Raw genomic sequence first — 19,003 nt, forward strand, 5'->3', positions numbered from 1 at the left:
AATATATCTGACAGGTTTGGGTTGTTATTCCACACCTCTGTGCCTTTTATTCCAGAGGCCAGAGGCAGTGAAAATTCAGTGGCAAACAGCTGAATTGATTATATGACGTGCTTATCAAAAAATGGCACTAGTGATCAACCCAGCACAGTTTAGGTTTTGCATAAATACATCTCAGAAAATTCCTGTTTGGCAATGTATTTTTCCTGGTTTGTTTGTTGGGATTTTTTTCTGAACATAAAAATCTCAGGCAAGCTTCCTCAAGTACATCTGTACTTTTGGAAGGTACTAACCTGAATGTATGTGGCAGAGATGCTACTTTCCATGTGGAGTTTCCAGAAGGCTAGAATTGTACCAAGTGACCTGTACAGGCTTGTGTTTTGTGGATTTTCCCTCCCCTTCTATCACAGTGTACACTTATATTCCCTATTGGCCTCAGAGTTTCTACATCATATATCCACAGTGTCCAGCCAGGCAGCTGCTTTACTTCCCCAGACTGGTTCTCTTCAAAATGAAAGCCTGACACCTAAGAAGTGCCAAGGGAGGAAATATTACCTTCCAGCTTGCTCAGACAAGTGTTGGGGATTGAAGCAAGCTCTGTGAAAAGGTAGAAGTCATCAGTGGGTAGACTGCTGGTCTAAATGAGGAACTTTGTGCTCTTATTTCTGGCTTTGAGAGTTAGTGATATGCTTGTAATGTATTGTGTCTCTCATCCAATGCTCCTGAAAACCACCAAAAAGGCTCCGATTGACTTCAATCATAGTTTGATCAGGCCTTCAACCCACAAAGATGCCATTGTTTGGTTTTACTGCCATTGTGGTGCTTGGCGTAGTGCTGCTCCTGCTCACACATACATTCAGATTGCTCAGAATGGGTTAATATAATCTCCTAAGCATTCAAACATTTTTTTTCTTTTTCACTGTATACACATCTACTTTCAGTTTATTCTATTGACCAATATGAATGGGGGTTTCTGAGATCCACCTGGTGTGTGTGTCATTTGCTGCTAGTTATCTTTTACATGGGGATTCTCCTACTTCTATAGTATACATTTTCCCTTTTCTTTATAAACACTCTTCCCCTATTATTGTTGATTTTATCTTCCACTCCCCTTCTTTGGGGTACTACCATGCTTTTTCTTGATGCAATCCATTTTAGAATGTCTAGAGGACCTAAACTGATACCATCTCATGGCCAAATTTCACGTAAGTGTGTCCCCCTGCACATTCAACAATCAGTCAAATTAAATTCTTTTGTAAGCTTTTCCACCATTATCGATAAAAAGATTCTTACCATGTATTTGTCCCTCTCTCTCTGTCTTTTCCATTGCACTTCTTTTCTTGTTGAAAAATTGCACTTCTCTCTCTTCCCTCTAAGTTGGTTTCACTTCCTTGTTCAAAACATACCCATCTGTCACAGGGCACTCTCCTGACATCCTCTGGCTTGGGTTTGCAATATTTTTAGCTATCCAATATATTTGGTTTTCTTCTTTACAGGTTGTTAACTGGGAGTGATTGATACACTTGGGATTCATGTTTGTGTGTACTCTGATTAATACACTTATTGTATCTTCTCTATACAAGGGATAGTAACGCTTCTCACAAGTTTTTCCTCCACTTCCTCCAAAGTGAATGAGTAGTAGCATTGCTATGAGCTGACATCCTCACCTCTCGAACCACAGGGGTTTTCTTGGTGCCCCAAGAGTTTTTCCTGGAGGTAGCTCCCAATTCAGTCTTGCCTCCCACCTCTGATTTTCCCTTCTTCTGGAGACATTCTGCCATCGTACCGAATCCCTTCCCTCAATTTGGTCACAATTAGGGTTGCAAGGAGAGTGCACTATGGAACAGTACCAGAAACTGAGATGTTATTTTGATTGTCAATCCTTAGCAAAACCAAACAAACTTATACTATAACAAACATTAACAAACTTTCAGGATATAAGGATAACAATGTAGATGCTTCCTGTGGAGCAGTAGTGTTCAGGGTGCACTTCTTTCAGTGTTTTCCTCAGGGCTTTTTAAAAGCAGAACAGCTGGAGGAGCTGAGGAAGGAGGTTCACAGACCTCCAGGCAACATCATGGTGCTTTTAACTGAGCTGTTACTTATCATGTCTGCAGGAGACTACGCTGACTCCAGTACAAAGATTAAGAAGTAGGCGCTTCCTACTTTTCTCTTGGAACCTGGTTCCCTGCTTAATTAACAGCATCAGCATTTGGGCAAGACCCCAAATTGCATGGCTAAGTGTTGCTGTAGGTTTCCTGGCACAGGGCTCCAGTTAGTGCTGGGGCCAAGGAAAAGGAGGCAGGGAGGACATGGAAGCACCAACTCCTAGAGACATCTCAGCAGGAGGCGAAGCACAGGGCCAGAGTCACTAACCTGACTCATAAGGAGTCCTTAGGCCAGGGCGTGAGGTACCACTTTTTAAATCTGTTACTTAGCTGTAGGTGGCTGCATGAAACCTACTCACATGGACTCCTGCTGGGCACCCACGCGTGACCAGAGTTTAGGCTAAGCTTCAGCTGAGTGTTGTGTCCAGAAAGAGAACTGAAGAGCCTGGGAAGCTTGGTGCCTCAATTCTGTCTCTGGTGTTCAGGAGATGAAGGCTGAAATCCTTGGGTTTTGTCTGGCTTTTATGCCAAGCAGAAGACTTGGAAACTCAAGCAACACGGAGGAGAGAAAGTAGCTCTCAGTTGTGACAGATCTGTCCTCTCAGAAAGAGCTGAGCATGAGTAGACAAAAGTCACTAAGTCACTCTTCTCGGATTTGGGGGATGCCACTGAGGCAGGGAAAAGAGACTTACAAAATAGCTTATTGAAAATGTATGCAAATTGTACTCCTTTATCCTTCACAAGTCTAAGCATACTTCTCTCAAATGCTTTGAGGGTTGGAGGGTCGTGGTTTTAAATACTAACCACATCTAAACACTCCTTAATTGACTTTTAACTTTTTGGATTTTTTTAATCCTTCAAAATTTGCTAACCTTTGCTTTCTTTTCTTTTTGCTCTCCCTATGAAGCAAAAAATCCAAAGCTGGGAACTTGAGCTTCACTCACCCCGAGTGTCCTGTTACAAGAATGTTCCGTGAGCAAAAAGGAAACTATTTTTGTGCCATATAGCTCATCTAGCAACTATTCATGCCGATGCCAGCAAAACATTTACCTGGTGCCAGCTAAGAGCAGGAGGGGCTGGGTGGTGAGGGCTCTCCCTTTTCTGAAGAAAAAGAATCTTGGTTCACAGAACAACTTCTAAGGCTCAGGTGAACAGGACAGGTTCCAACTGTGTTGAAGGTGGCAGTGTGTTCAGGCCTGCCTGGGATGGCTGTGGGCCAGCAGTGCCTGCAGCGGGTGGGAGTTGCACAATGGGTGCACAGATTCTCTGTGCTGTGGAGGGGTCTTTGACCCGTGTGTCAGCAGCTGCTGCTCTCTTGGACCCCAGGCCAAAGACCTTCAGGGATTTCACCTCCTATGCCATCAGAGGAGGCCCCTGGCTTCTGATGAGGAGCTGTGAAAGCTCATCTGGAGCCTTCTCTTGCACCTCCTGCCCTAGCCTTGGCCCTGGTGCCTGTGTGGGCTTCACTTGAGGCACCCAGTCATTTGTAGAGAAATACTGCACTGTTTTCATGAGAAGGTGTTTTCAAGATGTCTGGAAAGTGCAGAGGAGCAGTGTGAGCAATGATACAGGAAAAGGTGTATTCCTTGACCTTAAATGCATCTCTAGGATCTGATTATGGCTTTCAATGCCAAGAGACACTGTGGTCCTTGCATTAAAGAACAGCATTTATTCATATAAAGGCATATTGATGGTGCAAATGCATGATTGATAATCGATGTAATTAGGTGTATTACATATACACCTATATTATTTCAGGTATTTCCTACAAAAATATGGCAAATTAGGTATTCATTAGAGCATTTTATAATTCAAAAATACAAACTGAGGTGAAAACAGGCTACCCACCTTTGTGGGAATTCCTGCCTCAGCAAAATGAGACGAAGGTGATGGGATGTACATTAAAAGCAGCCCTTCTAGAGCTGCATCACTGCTTTGCTAACACTCCCTGTTATGCAGGTGTGTTCCAGCTGCAGGAGTGGGATAAGCCCTTAGGTGTGCCTGGGACAAAGATTAAGAAGTAGGTGCATTCCTAGGCCTGGGAATGGTGGCCTGGAAGCACCTGCCTGAGCTCTGTTCTGAATCAAGCCAGCTGAACTATGCTCAGCACATGTTCTGTTTTCACTGGTGCCTCTGGGAAATGAGAATAAATTCCTGCTTTTCACTGGGTGCTTCTCTGCCCAATGACTGCATCAAACTTGACCTCAGATATCTTCTTCAGAAAGTTCAGGGCACGTTCTGGAAAAACCCTGAAAGAGAGAGTAACATGAAATTAAAAGTGGGATAGAAACTTAAATTATGGGAAAAAAGAGTCACTGCAGGTGAGGGAAGGGCTGGTCTGGCAGCAGAATGCATGCACACATATGAACTGAGACTATGTATTAAACTGGGCAATATTTCCTAAGGACATGTAGCCTTCATCAATCTCTGACATGTTTTAAGTCCCACCCATCACTTTTTATGACAATTCCAGGACAGTTATGTACCAACCATGATTTAGGCTGCAATATTGCTGCAGAATCCAGAAAGTTTTCATACTGAACATAGACACAAGAACTCTTTGCAAGAGTTCTTTAAAAGCAATTTTCCAGCATCAATGCTCTGAATTTTTGGTGTTGACATGGAGAAACAAACACTCAGGTCCTCATCTCATTCTGGGGATATGCTGCGGCTGCTGTTTCAGAGAACGTGGTGGCCTGTAGAGCAGTGAAGCTCTGCACTGACACCAGTCAGCTGCAGCAAGTGGTTCAATAAAAGGCCTGTGTGAGGGCTCAACAAAATCTCAAGATGATGTCTGCTGTTGTCACTGTAAAAAACCACTGCATTATTAACTACCTTGTGATATGTTCTAAAATACAACGTAATCTTGAATCAGTTTTTACAAGTTTGAGGGTGGTACAGTCAGCAGGTTATGGTTGATACATTTTTTTGCCCTACTCACCTTTCAAACAATAAAGCAATGCTCTGATTTTTTGGAACAAAAACCATTTTCCGGTTGGTCACTATTCCTTCCATCAAAGCCTCTACGACTTCTTCAATCTCCAAAATCTTTCCAAGTCTACACAGGAAAGCAAACACAAGAGCTGCAGTGATAAAAGGGGGTGGTACCAGCTGATCTAGGAGGCTTCACAGATGCACAAACTCAGGTAAGTCAAATGCAACAATTACATGGACAATTAAACAATTAAAGCAACAATTAAAGGACACTGCAGATGTTCTTTAGCCAATGATACAAACAGTTGTTATACAGCCAGTTGGATCAGAGGTGTAAAGCTAGGGATAATATGCAGTACCTTGATGCAAAGAAGGAAATGCAGGAATGCAGAGTGTTGAGAGTTACCTTGTGCGGGGGTTTTTGACAAAGCCAGTGTTTATAAAAACCGGACAAAGGCACGTTGTTTTTATTCCATCCTTTCCCAGGGCAGACAGCTCCTCTGTCAGAGCTTTATGAAATCCAACTGCAGCAAACTTGCTTGAGCTGCAGGAAGGGAGAAAGTACAAATGAGAAGGCAGAAACCCTATTTCCACCTTTCTACCCCTGCAAATGGCTTAAAAAAAAACATATACGTACAGTACAGAGTAGGATGCAAAAACCTCCAAATATTATAATCCAGCTGAGAAGCAGAACAAGGACTATATTAACTTCCCCTCTGCCAGACTGTAGTGCTGGATAAGATATGGAAACTTGTGGAGTAATTGTGGAAAGCAGGGCATGAACAGGCAGACAAAAAAAAGAGGAAAGTATCAGGAAATCTTAGAAAACATTAACTAGTGTGTGTCAATCGACGCACATCCCATTTTTCCCATGAGAGAAGATTCCTGGAAGGAATGCATCATGAAAGTCAGAAATTAGGAAGGATTTGCAGGGTAGAAATGAAGATTAACATTTGAATATTCATTGTACCAGACAGCAGCATCTCAAATCAACTGCGTCTGCTTTGAAATAGTAGGATATTATGCAAGCAAAATGTAGAGAAGAAAAGACCTGCCACGGAAATAGGTGTGGGCCTTAAATTTCAATGAATTCCAAAGAAAATACATATCACATGGCAATTCTTTCATATAAACATTGCTCACAATTCCATCAGAGCTAATTACTTGATACTTCCTGATGGAAAAGAGGCTTTTTTTTTTTTTTTAAATTAAGCAACCTGATTTCAAAATCACTTACCAATATGCTACCATGAAGGGAACCACAAAATGACCTGCTGCTGAAGCCACCGTGACAATGTGCCCGTAGTTATTGTTCATCATGACTGGCAGGAAAGCTCTTGTGGTCTTGGAAGTCATTTAAACCAAGAGGCAAAATGTAGGGGACAGGAAGGAGGAAAAGAACATTATTTTCTTAGGCACACACAGCACTGACCCTCAGTGTTATTCACTAGGTGGCCAAAGTTATCCCTAAAGCTATGAGCTGCACAGCACCTCAGATTTCCAGAGCCACACCTGCTCTCTGAGCAGTGGTGCAGCTGGCAACCTGCTCTCCAAAGGCTTCAGCAGTTGGCTAGAAATAGGAGATGGCTTTCACATCTTTCCTTTGCCGCTTTTAAGGTTTCAGGTGTCAGCAGAAGTGCTGGCAGGGGCTCACCCCAGTACGTACCATAAACCACTTGTCAATCTATGGCTTCTCTTTTCTTCTGCCACAAACAAGTACTGAAACCCTCCCACCCTGTCAGCCCCACGACACCTCTGACAGAGGCCTTCTGTGTGTGCTGCAGGTGAGGCTGTCACCAGCCAGCTCACATCAGCAAGAGGCCATTCCAGTTTCCCAGCACACAGTCTGCTTGGGTGCTCCTGTGCTGTAACAGTTCATTTGCTAATTCACTGCTAACGATGGTTGCTCTAAATAAGCATCCTCATTGACACTCCCAAAAGAACTGTAGCTATAGATGGTGGTGGCCCTTACCCACATGTGACCCAGAATGTTGACTTCAAACATCCTTTCTATTTGGTGGTCCTGAGTCGAGAGAAAGTCAGCAGGTGTAATCACACCAGCATTGTTCACCAGGATAGTCACATCCCCAATATCCTTCTTCACCTTTTGGAGAGAAAACAAAAGCCCAAAATTGTGTCTGTCACTCAGGAGAGGGAAAAAAAAAAAAGTAAGGGCAGGGAAGATGAACCATAATTAAATTCTTAACATTGCATCTTCAAGAGAGAGTTAGATCATGCCACATTTCCAGATGTGGCAGGGACTTTGCAGCAGAGCCATGGAATCTGGTTTAGATCTGATTCTTCCCCATTCATTAATGCCAGTGTTGTTTATTGTGTTCCACAAACTGATTGCACAGTTTGGACTGTGTAGTCACAACTGGGAGCACGGAGGTACAGACTGCTTTGAGGCAGCTGGACCACAGCCATTACAATAAAATATTTCATATGTTCTCAGTGTTATGTTCCTTTAGAGGCTGGAACCCTAGAGAGAAAACTTGACAAGAGGATGTGATATGCTGGAGCCTCCCAAATAGGATGAGACTGGCTGTGATCTTGGAAATGCTACAGCACTCTGTGTCTAGGGAGCTGCGAGGAGTGGAGAGCTTCCACAGGCTTGCAGGATTTGTGTGCAACACGCCTTCTCTAGTTTTCCTGCCTTCTTTGGAAATCAAGCGTGGTTGGGAAAGCCTTTGGCCCTGCCCCTGCTGTCCCACCTTGTCTGCAGCGCTGTAGATCTCCTCCCGTTTGCTGCAGTCCACCACAAAGGTTTGAACAGTGGCTCCCAGCTTCTGGCATTCTGCTGCCGTCTCCTCAATGCCGTGCTGGAAGAGAGAAAGAGAAAGCCACCGTGCACAGCTGTCCCCTCACCACAGCTAAGCAGCAGAGGCTGAAGATGTCCCTGGATTGAGCAACCACTGCCCATCCCCAGAACACTTCATAGCTACCCAGGGAAAGAGCTGTAGGTGGGGTTGTTGAAAAAATTTTGGATCTTTGTAGACTGGCTACCAGAAAGGAAGTCACAGAATCATGAAATGGTTTGTGTTGGAATGGATCTTAAAGACTATATAGTTCCAACCTCCCCTTGCAATGGGCAGGACACAAGATCCAGTTCTCCATTCAATCTGGCCTTTGTTATGGTGTGCCTTCATGGTTTACCCTGGAACCCTGGTTCCTCCCCTGAAGATGTCCTCCCAGGTGTGTCAGTCCTCCTTTCCCCACCCTGCCAGCACTGTCTATCACTCCTGGCATTCCAGAAGTGTATTGTATCCCAGAGTAATTGGGCAGATTAAAAAAAATATGCCCTCCATCCCCGGAGGGAATTGGGCTATCCAGATGTCCTTTGTCCCCTGAGACCTCCTCTCCCAGACCTGGTTGGTGGCTCCCTATCCCTTCCCCCCTCCCCTTCCCCAGGTAAAAGAGAGGGGAACCATGCGGTCCGAGAGTTCTGGTGGAGCTGTGGCTGGATTCAGAGGCCTGCGGGCCAGAATAAAAACTCTGTATTAAAACCCTCCATCAGAACCGACTCCTTTCCTCCACCATCGCCCTAAAGGCTCCTCCGGCAGAGGGAAATCTGAGGATCGGACCCTCTGCGAGAGGAAGCTCCATCCACCCGAGCTCCGGCACGCCTCAACGTGTCCCCATGCACCCAGCTGCGACATCCAGCTAGCCAAAGGTGTCAATGGGCTGAAACACCACATCTGCCGCTATTCGGTCCAGCAGCAGGGCCCGGACAAGCCAAGGCACGTCCCGTTCTCAATATTGCTAACACCAACATTTTGGCGCCCAGACGTGGAGGCTGGTTCGAGCCTGCCGCCCCGACGGGACACTCCGGAGCTCTCGGAACCTCACAAGACCATGGAGAGACTTTAAGGCAGCTTGGCGTCCACTGGCATTGTTGTGAGGACATAGCTGTCCAGCAGAGACTTTGGGGTTTATCCCACAGAAGACTCGTGGACGTCCTGTGCCTCTGGGAAGCGCAGCTTCTTCTTGGTGAGCCAGTTCTTCCGAGAGGGAGAACAGGGTAGCTCCTCCTGCCCCGAGGCGTGAAGAGAAGGTAAAGAGAAGACCCTGCCGGACCAGGACACCGACCGCACCGAGCTGGATGAGCTTCCCCGCTCCATAGGGCGGTGGGAAGCTCAAAAACAGCCAAAAACAGGCGAGGGACTTGTTCTTTTTCGCTCCTATTTAGAGCACGGGAAGGCTGCGCAGCCCCGAGGAGGCGGAGGGGGCGTGACAGCCTTCAGCCACGTTTGTGTTTTGGAGTTTGCAAGTGTGATCAGCAAAGGGAACTTTTTACTCAAGCAAAGGGAAGTGAAGGAAAAGCCGAATAACAAGGAATGTACCTCTGCTCTTCCTAATTCTCCCCACCCCAGTCCTGAACTCTCTACCCCAAAACTCGGTATTTTAAAGAGACCAGACTCTGCTCACGCCTAGGGAAACCGGTTCCCTGAGCATCTTAAAGTCCCCGAGTCCCACTGTCCACAAAATCCTGGCCAGACCGCGTGGAATTCTCCCCACCCTGTCTCCCCAGCTCAGAAACCCTGAGCACGTGTTAGTTTTTCGGAGAGCAGTGACCACCAAAATGGCTCCCAGTCCCCAGAGAGCCAAGAAAATGGAGGATGGTACGTGGCACCGTGCCCTACCTGGTCTCCTTCTTCTCCCTCAGCATGTCAAAAATCCTTCCTTTCCCCTCACCTCCCCGATTCTCGTGATACCTTCCCTCCCCCCACTTACCTGCCACTCTCAGCTCCGCCTCCTACGCCTCCAGGGGCGTCTGCCAACGTGATGTCACCAGGTGTCCCCTCCCCTGCCAGCCCCCTGTCCCCTCCTCTGCCAGCCCCCTGTCCCGCACCCTGTTCCCATGGTGTCCACTCCCCTGCCAGCCCCCTGTCCCCGCACCCTGTTCCCATGGTGTCCCCTCCCCTGCCAGCCCCCTGTCCCCGCACCCTGTTCCCATGGTGTCCCCTCCCCTGCCAGCCCCCTGTCCCCGCACCCTGTTCCCATGGTGTCCCCTCCCCTGCCAGCCCCCTGTCCCCGCACCCTGTTCCCATGGTGTCCACTCCCCTGCCAGCCCCCTGTCCCCGCACCCTGTTCCCATGGTGTTCCCTCCCCTGCCAGCCCCCTGTCCCCTCCTCTGCCAGCCCCCTGTCCCGCACCCTGTTCCCACGGTGTCCCCTCCCCTGCCAGCTCCCTGTCCCCTCCCCTGACAGCCCCCTGTCCCGCACCCGGTTCCCATGGTGTTCCCTCCCCTGCCAGCCCCCTGTCCCCTCCCCTGCCAGCCCCCTGTCCCGCACCCTGTTCCCATGGTGTTCCCTCCCCTGCCAGCCCCCTGTCCCGCACTCTGTTCCCACGGTGTCCCCTCCCCTGCCAGCCCCCTGTCCCGCACCCTGTTCCCACGGTGTCCCCTCCCCTGCCAGCCCCCTGTCCCCGCACCCTGTTCCCACGGTGTCCCCTCCCCTGCCAGCCCCCTGTCCCCGCACCCTGTTCCCACGGTGCCCCCGTCCCCTCCCCGGGTTCCCCCGTGGGGGCACACCCACTGCTTGTCCCTATAGCCACACCAGTGATCCCAATGCTTCCCATCCAAGGGATAAGGAGCAGGGAACGCAGACCCAATACAGGTCCCAATTTCTCACTTGCCCCTGTTACGTATCAGCATGCAGGGTAAGGGGGAGCAGCCACAACAACAAATCAGAAAGCTTTTGCACCACGAATAATGAAAGAGGTCTGCAAAACACACAAACAGTATGGACCACAGAGCCCATACTTCCGTGGCCTTTTACATGCCGAACTGGGCAGGACTGTAGTAGTCACACATGATTTAAAACGGCTTTTTTCGTGCCTCATAACCTCTACAGAATTCAAACTATGGGAATTGGCATGGAAACAACCTCTGAAAGAGGCTCTCCCAGACTTGCATGCTGATCCAAACACAGCAAAGGATGCCAATGGCATGCCAATTACCATTGAGCATCTCTCCGGTGAGGGCCAATGGTCTCTGGCCCCAATCGAAGCTGCAGTAATCCCTATGGTAGTCCTTGAGAGAGTCAAAGAGGCAGGTGAAAAAGCCTTCTTTACCCCTCAACCTGATAGCCCTCTCAAGCCATATAGTAAGATCAAACAGATACCATCAGAGTCTTTTTTGAAATTTGTGGAAAGGTTAACTGAGCTATTGAAATCCAAGTTAACAAAGAGAATGCAAGGGAAGATGTTTTAGAGGAAATGGCATTTGCAAATGTGAATGACCAGTGTTGAGCTGCAATTTTAAGCTTACCTTTAGAAACGCCCCCCTACACTAAAAAATATACTTCTAGTTTGTAACAGGAAAGTGCCTCTGATGAGTGTGGCTCAGGACACCAGACCAAGGCTGCTGCCAAGACCACCACAGAGAGTCACCGTTGCCAGCCCAGCGCCCATTCCATCAGCACAGTGGCACACTGGGCAGCAGTGAAGACCAGCAATGATTGACCCCAAAAAGCCATGCCTGCTTTGTAAGAACCCTGGGCACTGGGTTAACCAGTGTTCCCTGAAAAAGCATGATGAATTTAAAAATAGCAGGGATGGAGAACTACAAGTGCTCCCAGGGAGTCAACAGCAACAAAAAAACTGAATGGGGAGTGCTGGCCTGCCAAAAAGAGCTCAAAAAGAGCAAGCCAAGGGAATGGGGGAAGCGAAAAGGACCAAGCATGCGGTAACATCCCAATTTCTCTAAGTGAAGCAGATGCTTCAAAGACCACTTCTGCTGGTTCACCACCATACGTGACACCAAATAACATTTGCTGTGACTTAAGCAAACCGATTCTAACTGCAACTTCTATCAATGTGCAATTTCAGGTTGCAGCTGACAGAACCACTCCACCTGAAAGACACTGACTGGCATTTTGTCTCTGTGAACCCACAACAGCAGGGTACTTGGCACCAAATTTGCTGTAAGTATATCATCACTGGGGACACCAAACACACACCACAAGAGATCGAAATTGCTCCAGGAATTATAACATCAGATCCTGAGCAATTTGTTCTCTGGCTGCACTGTTCCCACCCACCCCCATTTCTTCCCAAAGGACAAATTGTAGCACAGGCTGTCCTGGTGCTAAATCTACCTGAAAGTACCAAAAAACAAGGGTCCACAGTCACCCGGGTCCAAGCTATTGGGAAGGACAAACCCAAAATCTGGTGTGATGTCAGAGAGGGTGGGGAGTCAAAACACATTGAGATGCTCGTAGACACAGGCATGGACTGCACAGTAATCCCAGCACAGGACTGGCTAGCACATTGATCCTTCCAAAATGTGGCTGGTCATGTTCAAGGTATAGGGGGCATGCAATTGGCAATACAATCTAGAAGCGTTGTCCAAATAGACAATTAGCAAATCTACGTGTTTGTGTTAGATTATCCAGAGCCCTTGTTGGGGAGAGACCTAATGTACCAATGGGGAGTCACAATTGACATTCCAGACTCTCCACAGGATTTTTGGGCAGCGGTCACTGAGAAGCGCCCTACCCAAAAACTGAATTGGAAGACAGATGCACCATCTGGGTAGAACGGTGGCTGCTCAGTAAACAAAAACTGAAGGCACTCGAGGAGCTAGTGGAAGAACAGCTGAAAAAAGGTCACATTGTGGAGACCATGTCTCTGTGGAACTCTCCAGTGTTTGTCATCCAGAAGGTTGACAAAAAGAGATGACAGCTCCTCCATAATCTCTGACAAATTAGTAATGTCATTGAAGATGCAGGCTCTCTCCAACCTGGTATGCCATCCCCAGCGATGCTCTCCCAAAATTGGAATTTGGCTGTCATTGATATAAAAGATTGGTTTTTTTCCAAATTCCCCTACACCCTCACAATACACTGCGTTTCACATTCTCGGTTCCCACTATCAACAGGGGAGCCCCGAGGAAGAGGCACCATTACAAAGTTCTTCCTCAAGGACTGAAAGCCTCGCCATCCATCTGCCAGTGATATGTCTCTTCTTTACTGTCCACAGTGCATGCAGCCGCAGAAAAGACCATCATGTATCATTATATGGATGATATACCCCTGTGAGTGCCCCAGTGATGATTTACTCACCCACGCACCTGACCTAACGATCAATGTGTTGATTGTTGCAGGGCTCAAGCTCCAGGAAAAGAAAATTCAAAAGATGCCACCTTGGCAGTATTTGGGCTTAGAGATTGGAAAGAGGACCATTGTTCCTCAAAAATTAGAAATCAAACTAAGGATCAAGACCCTTGCAGATGTCCACAAGTTTGTGTGGGTCTTTAAATTGGGTAAGGCCCTGGCTGGGTCCAACCAACAATGACCTTGCTCCTCTTATTGATTTATTGAAAGGGGGAGAGGACCTGAGTTCTCCTAGGGCTATTACCCCAGAGGCACAGAAAGCTCTAGAAAAAGTTCACACAGCAATGTCCACAACACAGGCCAACCGATGTCAGCCTGACCTGCCATTAAAGTTTATCATCTCAGCTAAATTGCCACACCTCCATGGAATCATTTTTCAGTGGAAGCAGAAACAAACACCTAAGGCAAAAGAAACACCTAAAAAGGGCCAGAAACAGAAGGACCTTCTCTTGATCATAGAGTGGGTTTTCCCAGTCACCAAAGGTCCAAGAGAATGACAAAGCTCCAAGAGGCCTTGAACATTTCAAGGGATGAGACATCTGTAACTTCTCTGGGCAACCTGTTTCAGTACTTCACCATCCTAATATCCAATATATCCTCTCTTTCAGTTTGAAGCCATTCCCCTCTGTCCTGTCACTACATGCTCTTGGATATACTCTCTCTCCATATTTTTGTAAGCCTCCTTCATATACTGTAAGGTTGCAATTAAGTCACTCCAAAGCCATCTGTTTTCCAGGTTGAACAACCCCAACTCTCTTAGCCTTAGGAATGTGGCAACAGGAGTGATTTTGGCTTGGTAAGGCACACTGGCAAGGCACATGTAACAGCAGAAAGAGGGCAGGCAGTGCCTATCACAGCACAGCAGGCAGCACTGTGAGTGTAAACAGAGCTCACACAACACAGGCCTGGCTGACATCCCGAGGTGTGGAGGGAGCTCTATGCATTTCTGTATTCACATGCTGGGTGTGAGAAGAGCCACAACTGTATTTGGTCTGGCTGAGATGGAATTCATTTCCCCATAGTATCCTCACAGGGCTGTACTTTGCACTGTTTTCTAGGAAGGGGTTGATAACACCTGTTTTTTGGTTGCTGCTGAGCAGTGCTGGTGCAGCATCATTGCTGTGTTCCCAACATTCCCTGCCCCATCAATAGAGTGTGGGAGGAGACACAAGGAGGAAAGCTAAGCAAAACTGACCAAAGGGATCAGAAATAAAAGCCAAGAAAAGGAGGAAGGAGAGGAGGGGCATCTGGTATTTACAATGTTTGCCTTCCGGAGCAAGCACTCCCCAGGATGTGGGCAGTCATCTCTTGCTGATGGGAAATAGAGAATATATTTTTTTTTTCTCTGCTTTTATGTGCACAGTCTTTCAGCTTTGCTTTAGCAAACTGCTTTATTTCATCCTACAAGTCATCATTTCCCATGTTATTTCCTCTACCCAGTCTGGCTGAGAAGAGGGGATGATAGAGAAGCTTGGTGGGCACCTGGCATGCAGTCAAGGTCAATCCATGACAACTGTGCACAGTGCAAAGAGACTTTCCTTACAGGATTGCATTTGACACACAAAGAACAGAATCTTCCCTCTCTTATTCTATCAGCTCACTAAGGCAGGGCAGAAATTATTTTGCTGTTGTCTTATTCCCAGGTGCCAGAAGGCCGTGCCAGTGGGGCCCAGTGCTGGGGTCTGTTTTGCAGCCTCAGGATAACACAATTAGCTTCTTTGCTGACCCAGCATGTCAGAAGGAGAAAGCCCAGCTTTTCACCCACTCTGTTGCACCTACACTCAGCATTTTATCTTGATCCCTTCTGAATGCCATGCTGCATATTTGTATATGCCCATCCTCCACTTGCCAAGGTCCTTTACACGTGCAGCTGCCAAGCAGGCAGCCAGGCTCACACACAGCCCGGCACAGTGATGCTGCTGATGGGAGTGCAGAGAATGCAGCAATGCACACAAAACACCTGAGGCTACAGAGAGAACAAGTGAAGGCAGACCTGCTCCTCTCTGCAAGCAGCCTGCTGCTCTCAGCGGGCTTCCTCTGCCAGCCCAGGCAGCAGCTCCTCCAGCAGCTTCCCGAGCACTTCTTTCCCTCTCGCAGGTGCTCTGCCGGGTGCTGTCTGCTCCCTCCCGAGCAGCATCGAGTGACTGTGGGACCAGAACCCCGCATCCTCCGCTGCAAGTGGGGCCAAAGCCTCTCCTGGCGCTCAGCATCCCAGCCGGAGGAGCCAAGCGGGAGCCGATGGGAGCGGGCTGGAAGGGGCTGGGCGATGGGGGTGCGCCGTGCTCCCTAAATCCCCCGTGGACTCGGAGGTCACGGAGGGAGGACGTGAGCGTGCCCTTTACCTTATTGATGTCCCACAGAACCAGTCTGCTCTGGCGCTTGGCGAACTCCAGGGCGGTCGCTCTCCCGACGCCATGGCCAGCGCCCGTGATGAGCACCAGCTCCCCGCTGAGAGACTTTCTCCTCACAGGCACGAACAGCTTCACGAAAGCCTCCAGGTAGGAGTAGAGGAGCGTGGCCAGGAACAGGAGAAGCTCCAGGAACAGATTCATGTTTTCCCGGAGCTCTTTCGAGGCCCGAGCTGAACTTCAATCCCTTCGGAGGAGACCCGCGGGTCGCTGGTTGACCCGCTGCCGTCTCCGTGCGCGCTCTCCGCCCCCGCTCCGCCCAGCTGTCCCACCCGGTGTCCCGGTGTCCCGGCGGTGGCGCCGGGGGAGCGCACGGTGCGGAGGAGCTGCAGCCTGCGCTCCAACCTGCCCTTGCGGAACCCTGTTCGCCCCGCAGCTAACAGGACGTACCGGACGTGGGTAAAGAAATGTGGCTGTTTAGGGCGTTTTCTGCCCTCTTGAAACACGGACGATGGAGGTGTTCGAACCCTTCTGTGTTCTGCCCTTGGTTTTGATCTGTCAGTCGTCCCAGCTGTTCATTCTCTGCTTTGTTTGTCCCGACACAGATGGCAGTGCCTTCCTGTTCCTCTCTCAGGCCCTTGTGTCAAGGAAGCAGCAAAACATGTTCTTGTTTGTCATTTGCTGCAGGTGGAAAAGGGACAGAAGTGACAATAAATTTCCTCATCCAGTTTACTGACAGGAGCATCTTGAAGGTCCATTCAACTCTGTATTGTAATTCTTTTAAATTTTTGTGCTTTGTGCCTGTTGAGTTGCTCAGTGCCATGAGGTCCTTGAGCAATTTTATTCATGGTCCTTCTTTCCATTGCATCTCTATGCATGGTCAGCAGGCTTTGTCCCCCACCATTCTCTTCCAGGTCCCTTAAGGAAAGCTGAATGAGACAAGTCCTTTCAACTTCCAGAACTCCACTGGTGAACTCTTGCCTAGCTGTTTGTCTAACTATGTCTTTTATTTAGTTATCCATACTCAGACTCCATCGTATGCTGCAGCTGCTTAGTTCCCATAAGTCCATTGAAAAATGACATTAAATTGCATGAATTGGTATATTATCTAATGTAGTCTAAATCACACAACTCAGACTCACTTGTATGTAATGGCGTATCCAGAACCTTAAACAGAATAGGAATGCTTATAGGAAACAGGAGAAAAGTACTTTAAGGTGTTTCTTTCAGCTCTTTCAATGTAACTCATGGCCTTTCCTGGAAAGGACTGCTGACCTTACTCCTTTACTTTTCAGTTAGAAAATCTGATGTATCGCAATCATGTTCATAATTTTATTTAAGGATATTTTTGAGCTGCTTGTCGATGTGTGAAGGGTTCCCAAACATCTAACAACTGACCAAAATTGCATCCAGTTTAGATTACAGTTTTTGACAAGTATTATTTTTGTCCTGGTGGTCTAGCAGCTCACCTTGTGTGTGGGAGACTGGGTCAGTTCCAGCACAAAGATTTCGAGCTAGGCGCTTACTACTTTTCTCTTGGAACCTGGTTCCCTGCTTAATTAACACATCAGCATTTGGGCCAGACCCCAGTTGGCTCAGTGTTGCTGTAATTTTCTTGGCACAGGGCTCCAGTCAGTGCTGGGGCCAAGGAAAAGGAGGCAGGGAGGACATGGAAGCACTAACTCCAAGAGACATCTCAGCAGGAGGCAAAGCATAGGGCCAGTCACTAACCTGACTCATAAGGAGTCCTTAGGCCAGGGCGTGAGGTACCACTCTTCATATTTGGGACTTAGCTGTAGGTGGCTGCATGAAACCTACTCACATGGACTCCTGCTGGGCACCCACGCGTGACCAGAGTTTAGGCTAAGCTTCAGCTGAGTGTTGTGTCCAGAAAGAGAACTGAGGAGCCTGGGAGGCTTGGTGCCTCAATTCTGTCTCTGGTGTTCAGGAGATGAAGGCTGAAATCCTTGCTTTTGCATATGTTTCTTTATGCCAAGCCAAAGATTTGCAGCCATAGAAGACATAGAACAGAACCACAGCCTCACACGGAATACTGCGAAATTGCCTTACCCAGTAATTCCAAACTCTGGACTAGATCCGGCAAAGCAGGAATCACTAGAGGCTCCCCTTCCTTAGGAGCAAATGTGCTAAGAAACAGACTCTTCAGAAGAGCACTGTCATCCCTTGGATGGATTTTTGTTCCAATCTAATGCTGCCATCAGAATCAAAATGATATACAGGGCTAGTGGGAATGGTGTGCCAGTAGAAGCCAAGCATCTTGTCTGATGTGTCCTACTGAAGCCAGTCCTTCCCTAGTCCAAAGGAGCCAAGTCATTCAATGTTGACTTTTCTCCAGGGTCTTTTTAAGCTTTCTTCTGTGGAGTCACTGAACTGTGACTCCTTTGAGCAAGGACTCAAGTCATGAAACAGAAGAAATGTGGAAGGTGGGTACTAAGAGAGACTAAGCTGGGTGGGAAGTTAAGAATACTTGCCAGTCATAAAAGAGACAACTGTTAAGTTCCTACAAATCTGTAAAGTACTGATTTAGCCCTTATGTTCCAGTAAGTGCTAAGCAGAAACATTTGGCTGGTATGCTGCTTGCTCTGACAGGTCTTTTGAACTTCTGAAGCATCTGTATTTTTAGACTTTTTGACTCCTCACGAGGTAAGAATAGGTGAAAATGAACATAATCAAAAAGCCACAGAGATGTGACTTCAAGTGTCTCACATGTTACAGGACTGTCATGGTAGCAAGAGAGCAATATGCAGCTCAAAAAGAAGGGATGCAAGCCCTCCACATTTTGGCTTTGTTTTTAAATGGAAACCATGCCTAAGTATTCTTTGATTGGCTTATAACCTTTTTTTTAATGTCCTGAATTTGTGAACCCCCTTTTTCCTTTCCTGTCTCAGCTGCAGGAATCTCGCACTGTGAAGCACAAGAGCTGAAGCTGGGAAGTGTCCTGTTACATGAATATTCCATGGGCAAAATAGAAACCAGTTCTATGTTATTTAAGCTGTCAATAGTGCTTCTACCTGTTGCCAGCTAAGAGCAGGAGGGGCTGGGTGGTGAGGGCTCTCCCTTTTCTGAAGAAAAAGAATCTTGGTTCACAGAACAACTTGTAAGGCTCAGGTGAACAGGACAGGTTCCAACTGTGTTGAAGGTGGCAGTGTGTTCAGGCCTGCCTGGGATGGCTGTGGGCCAGCAGTGCCTGCAGCGGGTGGGAGTTGCACAATGGGTGCACAGATTCTCTGTGCTGTGGAGGGGTCTTTGACCCGTGTGTCAGCAGCTGCTGCTCTCTTGGACCCCAGGCCAAAGACCTTCAGGGATTTCACCTCCTATGCCATCAGAGGAGGCCCCTGGCTTGTGAGAAGCTGTGTGAAAGCTCATCTGGAGCCTTCTCCTCCACCCCTAGCCTTGGCACTGCCTTTAAGCCCTGGCCCCTGCGTGGGTTGGACTACCTGGCCCTGTACCTCACTGATCCTGACGTGGCTTCCCCATG

At 47.9% G+C, this 19,003-nt stretch overlaps 1 protein-coding gene and 1 long non-coding RNA gene across 2 annotated transcripts; both read right to left on the minus strand.

Moving 5' to 3' along the window:
- Positions 1 to 3,751: 3,751 nt before the first annotated feature.
- On the minus strand, positions 3,752 to 18,994 carry LOC110471073 (estradiol 17-beta-dehydrogenase 11-like). Its single transcript, XM_077783033.2, has 7 exons — positions 15,499 to 18,994; positions 7,754 to 7,861; positions 7,012 to 7,143; positions 6,277 to 6,383; positions 5,446 to 5,583; positions 5,047 to 5,163; positions 3,752 to 4,354 (listed from the first exon to the last, which is right to left on the minus strand). The coding sequence occupies exons 1-7, from the start codon at positions 15,706 to 15,708 to the stop codon at positions 4,267 to 4,269; spliced, it is 900 nt and encodes a 299-aa protein (XP_077639159.1). The 5' UTR covers positions 15,709 to 18,994; the 3' UTR covers positions 3,752 to 4,266.
- On the minus strand, positions 7,868 to 10,217 carry LOC146767691 (uncharacterized). The gene is made up of 3 exons (XR_014954928.1): positions 10,196 to 10,217; positions 9,774 to 9,813; positions 7,868 to 9,070 (listed from the first exon to the last, which is right to left on the minus strand). It is a non-coding gene; the product is annotated as an uncharacterized LOC146767691 (long non-coding RNA).
- Positions 18,995 to 19,003: the final 9 nt, after the last annotated feature.

Source organism: Lonchura striata, chromosome 4, assembly GCF_050655825.1.
Source record: "Lonchura striata isolate lonStrDom1 chromosome 4, ASM5065582v1, whole genome shotgun sequence".
NCBI classification, from domain to species: domain Eukaryota; kingdom Metazoa; phylum Chordata; class Aves; order Passeriformes; family Estrildidae; genus Lonchura; species Lonchura striata.

Coding starts and splice junctions, on each gene's coding strand:
- LOC110471073 (XM_077783033.2), bottom strand. CDS start 15,708: ATGAATCTGTTCCTGGAGCTTCTCCTGTTCCTGGCCACGCTCCTCTAC. Junction 6,384..7,011: donor ACATTCTGGGTCACATGTGG/GTAAGGGCCACC, acceptor ATGACTTCCAAG/ACCACAAGAGCTTTCCTGCC. Junction 4,355..5,046: donor ATTGCTTTATTGTTTGAAAG/GTGAGTAGGGCA, acceptor TCTCTCTTTCAG/GGTTTTTCCAGAACGTGCCC.